Here is an 18556-nt window from a genome sequence, read left to right as displayed (position 1 = left end):
CTTTATACAACCCTATAAAGTAGGTATTATCTTTACTCAACAGATTAAAAAAAAAAACAGAGATGCTAATTAATTTGACCAAGAGTAACAAAGCTGAAAAATAACAGAGCTAGTATTCTAATTTAAGAAGTCCTGCTTCAGAATCACACTCTTTAATCACTTGGTATATTTAGTATCTAATATATCTAATCCCTTAATACTAAATCATCAAAAGAAAAGGCCTCTATTTTTCAGCAGGTAGAGGCATTTCTAAGAAGAGAATTTTGAGAATGGTTCATTTTATAAAAAAATGCTTGGCAACTTAAAATTTAAACTGAAATTCATTTTGTCAATATTTTTCTCTTTGTTAAAAAGGTATTAACTTTATGAAATTTTTCTTTTAATTAGATAGTTGATTATATATACACCAACATACACCAGCTAAAAGTTTCATGTGACTTATTAATACTAACATGGCTAAGTTCTTCTTATTTGCCAGACACTGTTTGAAATACTCCATACTTAAAAAAAAAATTCTCATAACTCTGTGAATTACATACTATAATTACCCCAACTTTACAGAAGAAAATACTAAGGTATGGGGACATTAAATAATTTGTCAAAGCCCAGACATCTACAGCTGGCTTTTGAACTGAGACCATAGTCTGATTTTAGAATCCATATTCTTAGTAAATTTAATCTATAAATTTATTTTCTCAAAAAGCACTTAATATGAACACTCAATAAATAGGCACAAGTTCAAGCAAAGATTAGATTCTGCCTTTAAATAAAGAAATAAAGAAAATAAATTAAAAAATAACTTACAATTTAGCATTTAATATTTTTTCTTTTAACACTAACTTAGAACAGTGGAACATTTATTTTTAGACCTATTATTAGTCTTTTGTTTTGGTTAAATTTATATTATGAAAATTGTTGCTAAGCTCACCACAGAAAACCTGAGAAGAATTTCTGATGGGAAAATTGTTTCTGACTTTGGAAGAATTTAAGAATTAATTCTAGTTCGACTTTAGAAGACCATACATATTTATTGGTAGGTACTTCAGTAGATATGTAGAAAAGAGTCTAGCACACAGAGATATAGAATATAATGGGGAAAGGAAGAGAAGTACCTTTATTGACATTTATTATGTATGAGATTTGTCAAATATACAAAGATGATTAAGACATATGTGAAGCAAAAAGACATATTAAAAATAATTATAGTAACAAATAAGAGAATACACAATTATGTGTTAGCTTATTCATAAACACAGCATGGGGCACCATGACACCACCTGAAGGAAATGAGGACGGCTTCCAGAGAAAGCATTTTGGGGATACATGATTGCTTCTGTAAGAATTAAAATACAATTTGGAAAATGCATACTTAACTCATTAATTTTGCCTCAATTTTGAGGATAAATTACCTGTAAAAACAAGTTTTTTAAAAATTTTTAAAATCATAAAATACTAATGTAAGCTTTAAAAAAAAAAGTCAACCCCTTAACACTCAAAGCACAGTTTACAATACAACAAATAATTTCAAATTACTTATTAAGTTAGTTGCTCATTTCCTTGATTTTACTTAATATTGCTATAACTCAATGTGAAAGGTTACATTCGTGCAAGTTAACAGAGCTTAACGATTAACTATATTCCCTTGCCAACCTTACTGTTTATATGGCAAATAGTGGTATATATAAAGAAGTCTAGGTATGCTTATGGGAGAAAAATAGTTCCAAATTGCTTAAAATTGAATAATTGGGATAAAAATGTATAAAATTAAGCTCTTTCTTTTTATAGTTCCTCTAGTTATTTCTTCCAGAATTGATCAAGACAATTCATCATTTGATTCTATATCTTCAGAACCAAAATCAAGATTTGCTATGCTAGATGATGTAAAAATTTTAGCGAATGGCCTCCTTCAGTTGGGACATGGTCTTAAAGATTTTGTCCATAAGACTAAGGGCCAAATTAATGACATATTTCAAAAACTAAACATATTTGATCAATCTTTTTATGATCTATCACTGCAAACTAATGAAATCAAAGAAGAAGAAAAGGAATTAAGAAGAACTACATCCAAATTACAAGTGAAAAATGAAGAGGTAAAAAATATGTCACTTGAACTCAACTCAAAACTTGAAAGCCTCCTAGAAGAAAAAATTCTACTACAGCACAAAGTGAGATATTTGGAGGAACAATTAACTAATTTAATTCAAAATCAACCTGAAATTCAGGAACATCCAGAAGTAACTTCACTTAAGGTAAGTAGAAACCAACAACAGTTCATGATTTTTTAGTGTGGAGTTTTAAAATAATTCTAAGACATACTATTTGAAATACTTTGTTGTATTGTTGAAATACTTTATTTTTTTTAGGAAATATAACACATAGAAAATAAATTTTCCCATCATAAGTTAAAGTTGGTTTCTGCTTCCCTACTATTATATATGAAAACTAAACTTTACATTTCATATGAAAATTACAAGTGAATTAAGTAATAAAATTTAGAACACCAGATTGTTATACTATTGGCAAATAACTGGATATAAGTAAAAAAAAATTGAAGAAATTTAAATATAAAAACTATTTTTCAGTATTCCAAAGTAGATACATGTAATACAGTCTATGGTAGATTTACTATTATTAAAATATTGTGTGTAGGGTATTTCTTTTAACTGAAGTAAAGTTCAGAAAATCACATTTTAGAGATGACACTTTTTAATGTAAGAACAAAATTATGTATTATTTTCAAAAAGCATACAAGGGAAAATGATCACCTCTATTCATTTTTCTAACCCACTGGTAGTTTAAAAAAAAACAAACGGTGATAGTTTAATAAAAACTTTTAACAAAAAAAAAAAGAAAGAAAATTTTAACTAAATTACAAACTATGTCCAGACTTTTGTAGAACAGCAAGATAATAGCATCAAAGACCTTCTCCAGACTGTGGAAGAGCAATATAAACAATTAAACCAACAGCACAGTCAAATAAAAGAAATAGAAAATCAGGTAAGTCAATATTTAAACGGTATGTCCACAATCTAAGCATTCTAATACAAAGGAGAATAGTACAAAAACATTAATTAGTAATATTTAAAAGCCATGCATTGAGTTAAAAAAAAAAAAAACAGAGAAACTGGTAAGAAAATATTCCCCAAGTTTATAAAACAAGTATCACCATGGATTTCAACTAAACAAACATCATTTTAGTAGGTAATACTAATTTTCCAAAAAAAAAAAATTTGCCAACTACTTTTAATTTCCATAATTTCCTTTATATTAAATATTACTTTCTAAATTCTTTTTTATTATATATTTTTATTATTATTCAATGCATCCACTCACAAAAGTGAAATGGCACCATTACAATATATATTCTATTTATACATTAAATACACAGTAGTGTCCTCCCCATCCCTTAGTAAACTACAGACCAAAAATAATAAATATTAATATTTGTCTTGATTCTTTTAAAAGAAAGGCCACTTTAACTAACTTTTATTATATTATTCTTAGTTATTGTTATTAATATCCTACTATACCTAATTTATAAGGTAAAATTTGTCACAGGCATGTACATACAGGGAAAAAATTGTATACAGAGGGTTTGTCATTATCTGCCATTTCAGGCATTCATTGGGAGGTCCTAGAAGATAAGATAATGGATTTCATGGATAAAGGGAAATTCTGTATAAAGAGATCAAAGCAAATTTCTGGTTGGAAGAAGTCCCTGATCATCTAACTTCTCAAATTTAAATTATAAAATCAAAATTCAAAAAATTTAAGTGACTTTAAGATCACTTTACTCAAAAGAAAAGACTAACATCCAGTAACTGAATTTTATAACAGATTCTTACAAATTAAGTTCTAGGAAATGCCATTTATGCCAGTATTAAAAAAATTAACAGGAGGGCTAGGGATGCAAATCAGTGGTAGAGTATTTGCCTAGCATGTGAAAGGGCTCTGGGCTAGATCCCAGCACTGCTCCCCACTCCACCACATGCAAATAATAATAATGCTAAATATTGGGACTGGGGTTGTGGCTCAGTGGTAGGCATGTGTGTGAGGCACTGGGTTCGATCCTCAGCAACACATGAATAAATAAAAAATAAAGGTATTGTGTCCAGCTATAACTAAAAAAAGTATTTTAAAAAGAAAAAAAATAATAATGCTAAATATCATATTCTGCTTTTCTCATCATCAATAAGAAAAGCAATCAATTGCAAACCCAGGCTTTAAATAAAATAGTATATTGAAATACATTCAAAGGTCTGCCAATTTCTACAGATGTATTTACAGGTTAAAAACTATCCAGAGGGGCTGGGGTTGTGGCTCAATGGTAGAGCATCTGCCTAGAACGTGTGAGGCACTGGGTTCGATCGTCAGCACCACATAAAAATAAATTTGAAGGAAGGTATTATGTCCATCTATAATTTTAAAAAAAGAAAAAAAAAAAACTATCCAGAGCTGGGTGCAATGGTGCATGCCTGTAATCCCAGCAGCTGAGACAGGAGGATCACAAGTTCAAAGCCAGCCTCAGCAACTTGGTGAGGCCCTAAGCAACTTAGTGAGACCCTGTCTTTATATAAATTAAAAAAAAAAAAAAAGAAAGAAAGAAAGAAAAGGTCTGAGAATGTTGCTCACTAGTTCAGCATCCCTGGGTTCAATCCCCAGTACCAAAACAAAAAAACACAAAACTACCCAGAAAGCAGGGTTATGTAGCCTTGTTCAAATTATGTGTTATGTCTTTCTGACAAATCTGAGACTCAATTAGACCTACAACCCTGAGTGATTAAATTTAAAATCTGCCTGTGTTTATGAATAGAATATTAAGTATATCTTTCATATAAATAAAGAGAATATACAAAATATTTTAAGCAAAACTTCTGGCCTTCCTGTTTTTGTTTGTTTTCTTTTTTATGCATGCCTGGGGCTTGTTGTTATTTTCTCAGTTTTTTGTTTTGCCATAATATTGTGAACTGAAAGATACAAAGAAATTATACTTTTGATATCCTTAGTTCAGATTTATCCTAATTATATATTCAGTATCAATTTTTAAAAGTAGATTTATATTCTTTTATCAGCTCAGAAGGACTGGAATTCAAGAACCCACAGAAAATTCACTTTCTTCCAAATCAAGAGCACCAAGAACTACTCCCCCTCTGCAGCTGAATGAAACAAAAAATACAGAACAAGATGGTAAGATCATTTGATGGGTTTTCTTCTTGAAACCATTATCATCAGAATCCTTATACTCAGATCTATACTAACAGTAGAAGGCATATCCTCCAAATACAAAACACCAATTTAAATTGGCTCCTGGGTTTTTCTAACACTATAAAAGGAATTCTTAGGACAATAAGCAAGCTATAAATATGAACTTGATATTAGATAATATGGCATGATTATCTTAGATGTGATTATGGTATTACAATTATGAAAACAACAACTTCAATTTCGCATTTAAGAAATGCATGCTGAAATATTTATGGGTTTGAGTCATGATGTTCGAAAACTACTTTCAAACAGCACAAACAAAATACATGGTTTCTTTGTGATTGTGTGTGTGTGTGTGTGTGTGTCTGTGTGTGAAGCATACATGGTATGATGTTACCAATGGTTGAATACAAACAAGACTATGGTGTTTTCCTCAATAATTCTTTTCACTTTTCTTTTTCTTGAAAATTTTCATGAGAAAAACAAAAGTTGCAGGGAACAAAGTTTCCATTCCCACCCAAACTTCAACAAAATGATACATTTATGATTTACTCCTCAATATGGTGTTTTACTTTGTTTTGAGATCGGGTCTTGCTAAATTGTCCAGGCTGGGCTCAAACTCACAATCGTCCAGCCTCAGCTTCCTCAGTAACATAAATTATAGGCATGTGCCACTACACCAGTCTCAAAACAATATATTCTCATAACATTCACTTTTTTATGTAACTCACTTAGAAAAAAAAGGTCTACATTGCTAGTTTTCTCCTTGTAAGTTTACTCCACATATATCTGCTAACTAACTATCTGCTATTCACCAAGCAGGTACTAAGTTTCTGTACTTAGTTTCAAGAGCATTTCTGCCACCTAATATTCATACCATGTCTGATGATGATGATGATGATGATGATATTTGCTCAAAATTCTCATTTTGTCATGTTTCTTTAGAAATAATTCAGGTTGGGGGGCTGGAGTCACAACTCAGTAGCAGAGTGCTTGCCTAGCATGTGTGAGGCACTGAGTTCGAGTCTCAGCACCATATATAAATAAATAAAATAAAGGTCCATCAACAGCTAATAAAAATATTTTTAAAAAGAAATAATTCAGGTTGGTAATACTATTTTTATATTCCTTGCATAATATAGCCATATGGAAAAATGCCTTAGCATTCATATTCCTGAAACAAATTGTAGTCACTACAATTCCATGAAATTGCAAGTAAAACCTCAAGTTCCAAAGATATTCTTCTTACTAAATCTTCTATGATAACATTTTGTTGATTCTAGGCATTCCTGCTGATTGTTCTGCCATTTATAAAAGAGGTGAACGTACAAGTGGCATATATACCATTAAACCAAGCAACTCACAAGCTTTTGACGTCTACTGTGAAGTTAAATCAGGTAAAACCTGCCTAAGGAGAAAATGGACAGTAATAGACAGTTCAAGTTATTCATTATCTATTAGAAAGACTAAGCCTGTTCTATTTGTGTTAAATATGTATAATACAACTATATATTACTTATACTTGTTTATTTATTCATGTATTTATTCAATATTCTCCATTTCCTCTTTAAAAGAATCTGAAGTGACTACTGTCAATAAATTTACCAAGAAAAAATTCATTAGTTGTTCTTCCCTTAACTGTTTGGGACCATAATAAATAATATGAAGTATATCACCATACCCTTACCATATGTTACAACATTAACTTACAAAGTCACCAATTAAAACCAAACTCAAAAGATATTTTTATATCTGTCAACATCAATCTACTAAACATATACAATTTCATTCATTATATATAGGTAATCCATGGACCTTAATTCAACACCGAATAGATGGATCACAAAACTTCAATGAAACATGGGAGAACTACAGAAATGGTTTTGGGAGACTTGATGGTAAGATGATTTCATTCAATCATTCATTCACTTGTTAATTTAGAAATATTTTTTAAAAACCCATTATAGGGGCTTGGGTTGTGAGGCCCTGGGTTCAATCCTCAGCACCACATAAAAATAAATAAATAAAGGTATTGTGTCTAACTACAACTAAAATAAAAATATTTTTTTAAAAAAAGAACCTATTACAGACTAGGCACTGAAAATACAGCAATGAAAAGTAACTGTTCCAGTCTTCATAAAACTTATTAACAAATAATTACACATTTGTTACTAATTATATTTATTATAACTGTCATTATTTGAATTAGCATTATCACAATTACATGTCTGTTCTTAATTATTCTTATCACAACTTAATTTGATGGCTTATAATTATCATAATTATAATTATTCAAGAAAAATTTGATTAAGTGCTAAGTGCTTTGATAAGTGGTGCTTATAAATGAGCTGCAAAGATAACTATTCCTAGCACTAGTTATTATATTCTTCATTAACATTTTAACTATTAATTAATTAAAAGTTAGAAGAGGACTGGAGGACTAGCTCAATGGAAGAGTATATGCCTAACATCATGAGGTCCTGGGTGTGATCCCCAGCACTATAAAACATCATGTTAATAAAATAAACAAGGGGACAGGAAACTGTCAGATATTCAGTATGAATTTTAAAATTCTAATTATTTAAATATTATAAATATATAGTATGGAATATGATTTAAATTGATTTAGTTAACTCAACATTTATTCTATTTTGATCACATAACAATATAAAATAAGCAAAAGTAACAGACATTAAAAATCCTAAAAGTACATTATAAAGTCTATGAATCATATATAAGTGCCCACTTATAAACTGGAAAACAAGCCAGGCGTGGTGGCGCACACCTGTAATCCCAATAGTTTGGGAGGCTGATTCAAAAGAATCACCAAGTTCAAAGCCTTAGAAAGGTCCTAAGCAACTCAGTATAGACCCTATCTCTAAATAAAACATAAAATAGAGCTGGGGATGTGGCTCAGTGGTTGAGTACCCCTGAATTTAATCCCCGGTACCAAAAAGGAAAAAGAAGAGGAAAAGAAAAGAAAACAAAGTAGAAAACAAATATTATTATATCAAATTTTAAAATACTCACTACTATTTGACCATTTAAAATGTTTTATATTCAAAGTGTCAATTAAATCCTTAGTTAGAAGGTATATTCAATGATAAGTTTTGTAGCTCCAACTCTTCAAAGAGTGAGTGTAACCCAAATGTAAAGACTGATGGTTAAGTCCAGAATGCTTATTTATTTCTGATGAGAAAGTAAGCCATTTGTAGTAGTATTTACAATGCTTAAATGAAGCTTTCTAACAATATCAGTAAGGAAACATGGACTTTTTAAATTAAATAATTTCATAAAGACTGTGATAAAAAATAATCTATTAATAGTTGTGCTACATTTTAAATTCCAAACAAAAATATATTTTTCATTACAGAGAAAAGATGTATGAGGCCCTGTGTTCAGTCTCTGGTACCACCAAAAGAGGCAGGGTATATTCTTCTTTTCTATGAAGAAAACATTTATCAAGCAAATACTACAGGCCCAGTTTATATATGATAAAAATGGCACCATCATATTATCCAAGTCCAAGAATACTTAACAAGCCTCTTGACTATGTAGGCATTAATAAAGAGCTGACAGTAAAGCTGGTGGAACAATTTAGATATAAGATATTACTCTACCAATGACCAACCCTAAAAAATATTAAGACTATTATGGAATAGTGTCATATGTGTCAGATGTGAAACATCTGGCAATATTCATTTTAGAAAAAAAGGATAATCAGACTTGAAGCAGATCTATTAATATTTTAACATGCTTAGTGTATAAGCTATCTTTGATAAAATTGTTTTTAAAAGAAATACTTTGAAAGACTCTAGAAAAAAGACATTCAGCACTAAAATCACTTATTCACTTACAGCAGTTGAGGCCTAATCTACAGCTAACAATTCACAGATTTTTAAAACTCTTCTTTTTCAGGAGAATTTTGGTTGGGCCTAGAGAAAATATATTCCATAGTGAAAACATCTAATTACATTTTACAATTTGAGCTAGAAGACTGGAAAGACAACAAGCATTATATTGAGTATTCTTTTCACTTGGGAAATCATGAAACCAACTACACACTACATCTAGTTGAGATTGCTGGAAATGTCCCCAAGTCACTCCCAGAACACAGGGATTTGACGTTTTCTACGTGGGATCACAAAGCAAAAGGACACTCCAACTGTCCAGAAATGTATTCAGGTATCATTTTTTTATATCAATACTTAATTTTCACGTCTACAAAATATCTTCCTATGGTTTTAGCTATTATTCATAATGTCACAACTCTTTCAAATCTAAACCATTACCCCCCAAAAATATTAATTCTAGTTCAACTAGGTAGTTTACCTCTAATATCTTAGGAGGTTTAGATATTCTCTTTCTGGTATTATAATAAAAGTTATACAGATTATTTAAAATCAGGATACATGCATCTACAACACTGTAATGTTAACAGAAATGAAGATCTATATATGGAGAAATAGAATACCAGTATATATGTGTTTGTATCCATTAAATTGCATATCTATCTTCTTTAGGAGGCTGGTGGTGGCATGATGTATGTGGAGAAAACAACCTAAATGGAAAATATAATAAACCAAGAGCAAAATCTAAGCCAGAGAAGAGAAGAGGAATATGCTGGAGGTCTCAAAATGGAAGGTTATACTCTATTAAATCAACCAAAATGTTAATCCATCCAGTAGATTCAGAAAGCTTTGAATGAACTGAAGCAAATCAAAAAGCCAATAAATTAAACATTAAACTCATCCCAAGTTACTGTGGTTTAATAATCTGGTATTAAATTCTTAATGGAAGCCTTGAGAAAATTTTCATTTTAAAGTCACTATCAATTTAAATTAAACATCATCACATCACTCAAAGAATAACACTTTTCTCAACCAAAATTCTTATGATACTGTTTGTTCATATATTTTGTGATGTGGGAATAAAACTTAGATGGTCAAATCTAAATCATAAATAATGGATGAATTTTTAAATAGCATTTTTAAATTAATTATAAAAGTCACAGGCTAATTTCACAATTTCCCCAACTTTAAAAAAAAAAAAAAAGACAGTTTTCTTGTTAAAATTCTAAACATGAATAAATACAACAGACTAACAAGAGTTCTTAAATATGACAGTTAATTTTAAAATTCAGTCATAGTACATGTGGAAACCTGTAATATAAATGATAAGTCTGATGCTTTATTTTGCTACAAAATAACTTGAAATAAATGTCTGATATGGTTTACTTAACCAAGATGAAAAATTGCACTCAAACAGGCTCAATGTCTTTTACAAATGCAGTAGATAATGATTACTAAGTCACACTGACTTTAACATCAGGTATCATTGTACCTTAACATATTTGTTAGCTTATCTATATTGTATGTATTTCATATATTTTAACACTTAATACTGTGAAAACCAATAATTTTAAATGGATTTTGTCAGAACACAATAAGAATGAATGCCTTTGAGGCATTAAGTTAAACTATAATAATAATGTATTCCCCCTGGACATGCTATGAGTCTAACATGTTTGTGTAGATTTTAAGCTGAACTGACAATCATAACACATTATGGAACGTTAAAATAGCATGACAATCATGTATGTATGTTTAAATTTTAATAAAGACTCAGTCCCTAAATTTAGAAATTTAAATTCTTGTAGTTTTTTAATTGACATTATACTAAACATAGGACTAAGACATTTCTAACTTAAATAATTTAAAATCTAAATCACCACAGATTATTAGATACATTTTTTGATCATAACATCAAATTGCCAGTATTTTTTTAAATAAGTGTTTTTTTAAAAAAAAAACTACCAAGGAGAATTAAAATTTTAAATTAAATACAGTTTTTAAAGGAGATGGTACCTAAGTTATATGGTGACTTAGCACAGGCAATATTCAGCATTGTATATATTAAATTATTAAATAAATGTCATATTTTTATGTTACTTAGTAAAAAAGCTATATCTATGTGAATCCTACATAAATAGTTCCCTCCAAAGAACACAAAAGAGTAAAGGAAAACACAGGCTATAATTTTCAGAACTGCAGCCCAAGCTATCAACATTTATATTGTTTTTAGAGCCAGATACCAAAATGGCTCCCTCACCACCACCAAAATGCAAAGCTATCAAATGCAAAATAAGCATTATATAATATGCCAGTTGCTTTTCCTCAGTTTTCCTTTTTTTTTTTTTTTTAATTCTCATACAGTATGCTTCACTTTGCTCCTTTTAGGAATACTAGATTGGATTTTTATCCATAGAAAGCTCAGATTGAGAAATAATTATGGTAGAGAAAGAGTTTCTTCATTACAGTTCATAAAATGATGTCCTTTTGTCCTCACTACTTTGCCAAAAAGGTTTGCATTTCACCACAAACAGCTATCTAACCTAATGGGTCTTCTCAGCCTACTTTCCCTTTGGTATCTCTAGAACTTACTAATATCAATATCCTCTTTTTTGTTATTATTATTATTTTGTGGTGGGGGTGGTGCTAGACATTGATCCCAGGGCCTTGTGCATGCTAGGCAAGCGCTCTACCAACTGAGCTATATCCCCAATCCCTTTTTGTTATTTTAACCTTCATTTTGCTTCCAGAATATCACTATATACTCCGTTATCCTTTACCTGGATCCATCTTCTATAGTCTTCTCAAATTCAACATATCAAATAAATTCACCAGCCACTTACTGTCTCTGTGATCCCCTTCAACCCTTTCTCTCTTCCTTTGTACACTTAACACTTTCCTCCCTAACTTCTTTATATCCATTAATATTTCTACTAAGCTCCCAGGATTTTTCACTTAACTTTGTAAATAATGTATACTGTAAGCCACCAAGTCGAATACAACCTTTTTTGGAAATGTCTCTTAATCTGATAAAAACTTTTTTTTCTCAAGTACACACATTTCTCATTTCAGGGTCACCTTTTACAATCCATTTATATTCTTTTCCATCCTACAATCAACACGTTTTCATGCATATGTCTCTTCTTTCCAATAACATAACTCATGGTAGTCAATTAACTCATTCATTCTTCAAAAATATATTCATTAAGCAACATTTATTAAATGTCTCTTTTACAAAACCTATCCCATCTCAATGGCTTAGGGCTAAGGCAGGAAAATTGAGAGTTCGAAGTCAGCCTCAACAATTTAGCAAGGCACTAAGCAACTCAACAAGACCCTGTCTCTAACTAAAATATAAAAAAGCGCTGGGGAAGTGGCTCAGTGATTAAGTGCCTCTGGGTTTAATCCCAAGTACCAAAAATAAAAACAAAAAAATCCTGTATTCCAAATTTGTATAATCATATATTCTCCCTTCTGTTATAGATACTTAAATTTCCTTTTGTATTTTCCCATCACTAATAACCACAGCATTGCATTTATGCACATACTACTGGGTGATTATCCAATACTGCAGCTTTCAAAAATGCAAAGAAAGGGATCAACTGGCACTTTTATCAAAGTCCAAAGTATTCTCAGCACAAATCAACTAGGGCAAAATTACTCAATTGGTGCAAAATGTGCAGTTCAAGGTCATGAAAGTAGAACTAATACTCTCCCATAATAAACCTTTGTTAGATGAGGTGTCAATAACATTTTAGAAAGTACAAAATGTAATTAAGGAGTCCTTCTAAAATAACAGAAGTTTTTCTAAAGCTTAAATGTGTTTAGCCATAAGAACAATAAAATAGCTAACAAAATAATAAGGTTTATTTGAAAGAGCAATAAACTACAATCTTAAAGATGTAAGGTCTCCGCTATTAATCTTCAAATAAACACTAGTCTCAGTTTGTACATCTAGAACATAATAATAATGATGACCTGCCAAATCTATTTCATGTAGTTTTAATCAATTCTGATACTGTATTTTAATAATTATGAACTATTATGTTTTAAACATATGTATATATTTTTAAAAACTGGGTCTTAGATATCACCACATTCCTTCATGGAAATGATATTTAAAATACTCTTAATTCTTAAGAAAGCTGAACAAAACTGTTCTTTTCACAGTCTGCTGTTTCTGGAACTTTACTTCTTTCCTCTGGGACTCTAACATCTTCGATATACCTTCAAAGGCAAGCCCCTAAAAACTCCTGAGTGGTCATGTTAAAATGTTAGGAAAGAGCTCTCAACTCAAGAGTTTCTCTAGTTAAACTAGAACCAATTAGATAAAAGAGTGTTATATCTAGGGCAAAATCAAAATAGCAAGTGTGACATTAGTATGAGACATCAATGAACACTAAAAGTAAAAACAAAAACCAATATCCTCTAAAACAGGGAACTATACATTTAAATGGGAAAAAAAAGTTCCTTAATTTTCAGTAACAATCAGATGAAGTTTGCACTTCCTTAAATTAAGAATGTAAGAAACTAATAACCTCAGCAGTATTTAGCAGTATATAAGACTTTATCATGAATAAAAATCACACATTTTTATATCAAAACTATTACAAATATCTCAAAATGTTGTTGTAATATATTTAGAAAATAGTTTTTACATCTCAGGCTATATCTTATTATTTAATTCACTAATAAAGAAAGATCACAATTTTAATATTTTGATATTAACTCAACATAATTTATTTCTTTTATTATCCTATGAATTTTATTTTATGCACTTAAAAACTTTATTCCAAAAATGAAGATCACAAGATTCACAGAAATAAATAAATAAATTATTAAATGGGCTCCAATGAAAGACCTAACATGGTATAATAACCTAGTTTCAGAAACATGAATCACATGGTTCTCATGTCACAATGGAGAGAACAGGTATTTCAGGTATTTACTCACTCTGACCCGTCAAGCTAGTTCTAGAAACAAAATTTTAGGTTAAAAAGTTCAATCAGTCTATAATAAGCTCATTAAACTCTTCAGAAAAAAACTGAGAATAATAAATCCATAAAGAGATCATAAAGCATTTCATTTGTTATTATGGCTAATTTTTAAAAAGTATCTGTTAGATACATATTGCAGGACTTAACAATTGAAATGCTATGATGGGTGCATTTCTTTCAAGTCTGACTGGAGAGAGAGAAAAGGATAAGTTACAGATGAAACAAGAATGACAAGTCGGGCACAGGCACAGTAGCACACGCCTGTAATCCCAGCGACTTGGGAAGCTGAGGCAGGATGACCACAAGTTTAAAGCCAGCCCTGTTTCAAAAAGGTCGAGGGAGGGCTGGGTTGTGTCTCAGTGGTAGAACACCTGTCTACCACATGTGAGGCATTGGGTTTGATTCTCAGCACCATATAAAAATAAACTTAAAGAAAGGTATTGTGTCCATCTACAATAAATTTTTTTTTAAAAAAAAAAAAGGTCTAGAGATGTGTGTCAATGGTTAAATACCCCTGGGTTCAAACCCTGGTACCAAAAAAAGAATAACAATGCTAACAGTAATTAACTACACTTTTCTCATTATTTGTATATATTTGGAATTTCTATTTTTTACTTATTTACTTACTTATTTACCTATTTATTTATTTTAGTTGTTGATGGACCTTTATTTTATTCATTTATTTATACGTGGTGCTGAGAATCGAAACCAGTGCCTCACAAGATGCAAGCACTCCACCACTAAGGCACAACCCCAGCCCTATATTTGGAATTTTATACAACAAAAAGTTTAAACTATGTTCCAGTTAGTTCACAAAAAACAGATTTACTAAAGTTTATTAAGAGATACTCCTGTGAAGGTCAAGAACATCATCTACCACATCTTTTCATTTAGTTTCTCACAGTAATAGTTATGACGTCTGTACCACTTTATTCTTATAATCTTGGTAATATTTCTAGCCATAGTCTCCTCCAAAAAAAAAAAAACTGGATAGAATAACAAAAGTTCAGCAGGTTTAATTACACCTAGGCTATTGTTGGGAAAGAGACTAACTAAAAAATCCTGCCAAGAATATCATGTGCTCTGTGGACACATCTCTTAAAAAACTGGATGTCAATAAAACACACAAGCATTTGCTCAATTAGATGTACCTTGATCTGTTACAACTCAAATGCAAGAATGTTGGCCAAGTAACAATTTAGCACACAAGTAACACTGCACAGGATCTACTATCTAACTTTCAGATGATTTAAGATATTCCATAAAGATTTTTTTTTCCTGCCAGTAAGAAAGGGCTTATTGTTTGGTTGTGATAAGGTAACAGTCCCATTGCTACCTCTTCTATGATACTGTGATAACATTTCATTGATAAAGGAATCATTTGATGTAAACCTCACTTGTTTGGCTCAACAAGAAATATGTCATTTATTTCCTGATTGCTAGAAATGACTACATGTCTATATATCCTCGTTTACCATGGTAAAGGATTTAAAAAGACTAGGTCCTCCTGGGTTAACCTCATCTAAAAATAAGTGACCAACCGCATGTGGAAAAAAATGTCACTTTGTTACTTAATTGTTAAAATCTCTAATGAAATTCCAATAATGTCTTTAAAAACATATTAAAATGTATATTATAAATAGAATACATTAAAATATAGTTTAAATTGACAGTACAAATAAAAACTGGAATTGAAAAATATTAAATAATAGGTTAATAAATCAACAATTAAATAAGTGAAAAATATTAAATGATATTAAATAAACCTGTCACTTTCAGAATATAGCTCTTTTTCTTGTGGTTTTTCATTTCACCTCAGTCAAATGTTTGATTCAATCATGTCCATTTATTCACATGAGAATTTTTTAATCATTTTTACCCCATGAGACACTTTATAATCCTTTTAAGTTCTTACTAAAACAAAATACTATGTGTTATTCTTATCTATGGGAGGTTTTCTAGACATGCTAAAGGTTTTTTTTTTTTTAAATAAACTATAAATCCTCTCTGTGAGACCAAATCTTTCTAATGGTATAAAGTAGAATAAGCATTGTACATTATTTGGTTTTCAGGCATCATGGACACTAAAGGTTCAAATAACAATACAAAGCAGACCAATGCTGACTTTGATAATCTCCCTTTTTAACCCATTCTGTCTTTTATGTATATCTTAAAAGGCCAGAATCCTTGTTCTTTTCAAACCAATCTCTCAAGTTGTGTAACACAGGGGTAAATGTAATCTAATGATGACAACAATAACTAATTTCTATGGAGCACTTCATATGTGCCAGCACTTTACAAGTATCTAATCCTCACAAATTTCTAAGACATAGGTAATTTTATTATCACCATATTAAAAGAAGAAAAACTAGTCAATCTAACTTTTTTAATAAACTATTTTTAAATGAAATAACATTATAAAATATGAGTTATAGGAGTTTATCTCCCAACTTTTCATAGAATATATAGTCATGTCATTTCAAGCAACACAAAAATAATTATTTCTTTATATAATGTGGAAAATGACTATATAAAAGAACACAGTCAACTTTATAATCACTGTGTCTTTTTTTAAAAATTTTTTTAAGATGGACACAATATCTTTACTGATTTTATTTATTTTTATGGAGTGCTGAGGATTGAAACCAGTGCCTCACATGTGTGAGGCAAGTGCTCTACCGCTGAGCTATAACCGTAGCCCTTAACTGTCTTTTTAAAAAGAGAAAGATACTTCAAGCAAAACAGTAGTAACAACAAAAAAAGCCAACAAAATATAGTAACCACAATACTAATTCTGTATTTTCATGAATTTAATTTTTTATTTCCCTGAAGATATCCTCATACTAGAAAATTACAAATCTCTTTTTTAAACAAAATAATACATCTTTCTTGCTTCAACAGCTCTCACTAATAACATATTACTAACATAGCACTATGATAATTTCTTTAAATAAGAAATTTAATAACTTTGATATCCTGTTTTGCAATTTATCAATGTCTGTTAATAAGTACTTTACATGAGTTCCTTATAAACTGTATATAAGCAGAATTAGGTTACACAAAACTCAATCTGAATCAAATTTATTTTGACAAAAAACATTAACACTTAAAGCAGTATTCATAACTCCACAATGAATCGCCATATCATGTACAACCACAAGAATGTGATTTTAAATAGAATAAATTATACTTCATGTATGTATATTTCAAAATACACTCTACTGTCATACATATCTAAAAAGAATGAAAAAATAAATTCACCTAAAAAAACAGTATTCATATTCAATACATATTAAATAGGAATGTCCAATCTTCCTGATGAGCTTAGCTAATTCTGTCTTCTCTGGGAATAAACTGTTCACTCATGAGAGAAGAAAAATTCTTACTTATACATAATGAATTGTTTTTTAAAAAGCTTTTTGCCTAGAACATATTTTTAATAATAATGTGGAATTGTATTAACTCTAGAATTAATAGAGTAATTAGACAGTCCAAACTAAATGTCCCAAGATATTGTCAACAATCTCTCAAGATCATTCCCAACTAATATGTTATGATTCATTCCTTTGCCAGAAAAGTTTACTCTAAGAATAGAAACTAATTCTAGTTTATAAACTACCAACTAGTCTTACCAATACTATTTCAAATGAGAAAGCATTTACCAAAAAAACCAACAGCAAATCCAAATAAACAAGTTATCTTAAATAGCTACTAAGACACACTTATACATTCTGTATAAACTCAAAACAAAACCATAGTAACTTATAATTTATAAAACCATTAAAATCTTTTGGTGTGTTTACTTTTCATCTCCTCTAAGAGATTATATAATTCTTCTAATTATAAAATTATTCTAATTCCATGTCCTTGTAAATAGGCATGTACACAACTTGTCAAATAGTTTGTTCTATTTTGTTTCTTTTTTTAACTTTTTTTTAGTTGTAGATGGAAACAATAACTTTTATTTATTTATTTTTTAATGTGGTGCTGAGGACCAAACCCAGTGCCTCACACATGCGCTCTACCACTGAGTCACAACCGGAACCCCTACTTTGCTTCTTTTTATAGCTACATAAATAAGTACACACACATACACATATGCACACAATTTTTTTTTTCTTTATTGTATCTTCTTGTTTAGGTTGCAAGCCCCAGGAATTTAACTCACATTATCAATTACATGGAAAGTTTTGTGCTTTGCACTCATCCAAAAGAAAACAGGTATTATTATCTCACATTTTATTAAAATGAAAACAGTGGCCAATAAAGTAATTATCCCTAAGTTGCTGGAAGCAACCTGTGAAATGTGCGTGAACCCAGTTGATACAGAAACCATTGGTAGGAAAGTCTGCTATCCGGGAACTCCCAGCAGCAGCCGGCATCCCTGATGATTGAGACTGCCTAGTACATGTGACTTTCTATATAGCTCTGCCACAGGTTCCGCACAGGACCAGAGATGGGTGGCTTGCCAAGATGCCAGTCAACATGTTTGCTGCAAGTCCC

At 30.4% G+C, this 18556-nt stretch overlaps 2 protein-coding genes across 2 annotated transcripts in view; one reads left to right on the top strand and one right to left on the bottom strand.

The window, feature by feature from the left end:
- Dock7 (dedicator of cytokinesis 7) overlaps positions 1-18556 on the bottom strand; it is a 181412-nt gene that overhangs the window by 129782 nt on the left and 33074 nt on the right. The window lies entirely within an intron of this gene.
- On the top strand, positions 1691-10298 carry Angptl3 (angiopoietin like 3). The gene is made up of 7 exons (XM_015484920.2): positions 1691-2249; positions 2887-2997; positions 5073-5187; positions 6489-6602; positions 7008-7103; positions 9124-9390; positions 9729-10298. The coding sequence occupies exons 1-7, from the start codon at positions 1755-1757 to the stop codon at positions 9911-9913; spliced, it is 1383 nt and encodes a 460-aa protein (XP_015340406.1). The 5' UTR covers positions 1691-1754; the 3' UTR covers positions 9914-10298.

The sequence above is a fragment of the Marmota marmota genome, unplaced genomic scaffold, assembly GCF_001458135.2.
Source record: "Marmota marmota marmota unplaced genomic scaffold, marMar, whole genome shotgun sequence".
NCBI classification, from domain to species: Eukaryota; Metazoa; Chordata; class Mammalia; order Rodentia; family Sciuridae; genus Marmota; species Marmota marmota.
The sequence above is the reverse complement of the archived record's forward strand: the minus strand, read 5'-3'. Positions and strand labels throughout refer to the sequence as shown.

Excerpts from the sequence above, each read along its gene's own strand:
- Angptl3 (XM_015484920.2), top strand. The coding sequence starts at position 1,755 with ATGTATAAAATTAAGCTCTTTCTTTTTATAGTTCCTCTAGTTATTTCT. Across the intron at positions 2,998-5,072 it reads TAAAAGAAATAGAAAATCAG|CTCAGAAGGACTGGAATTCA; the intron begins GTAAGTCAATAT and ends TTCTTTTATCAG. Across the intron at positions 5,188-6,488 it reads AAAAAATACAGAACAAGATG|GCATTCCTGCTGATTGTTCT; the intron begins GTAAGATCATTT and ends TGTTGATTCTAG.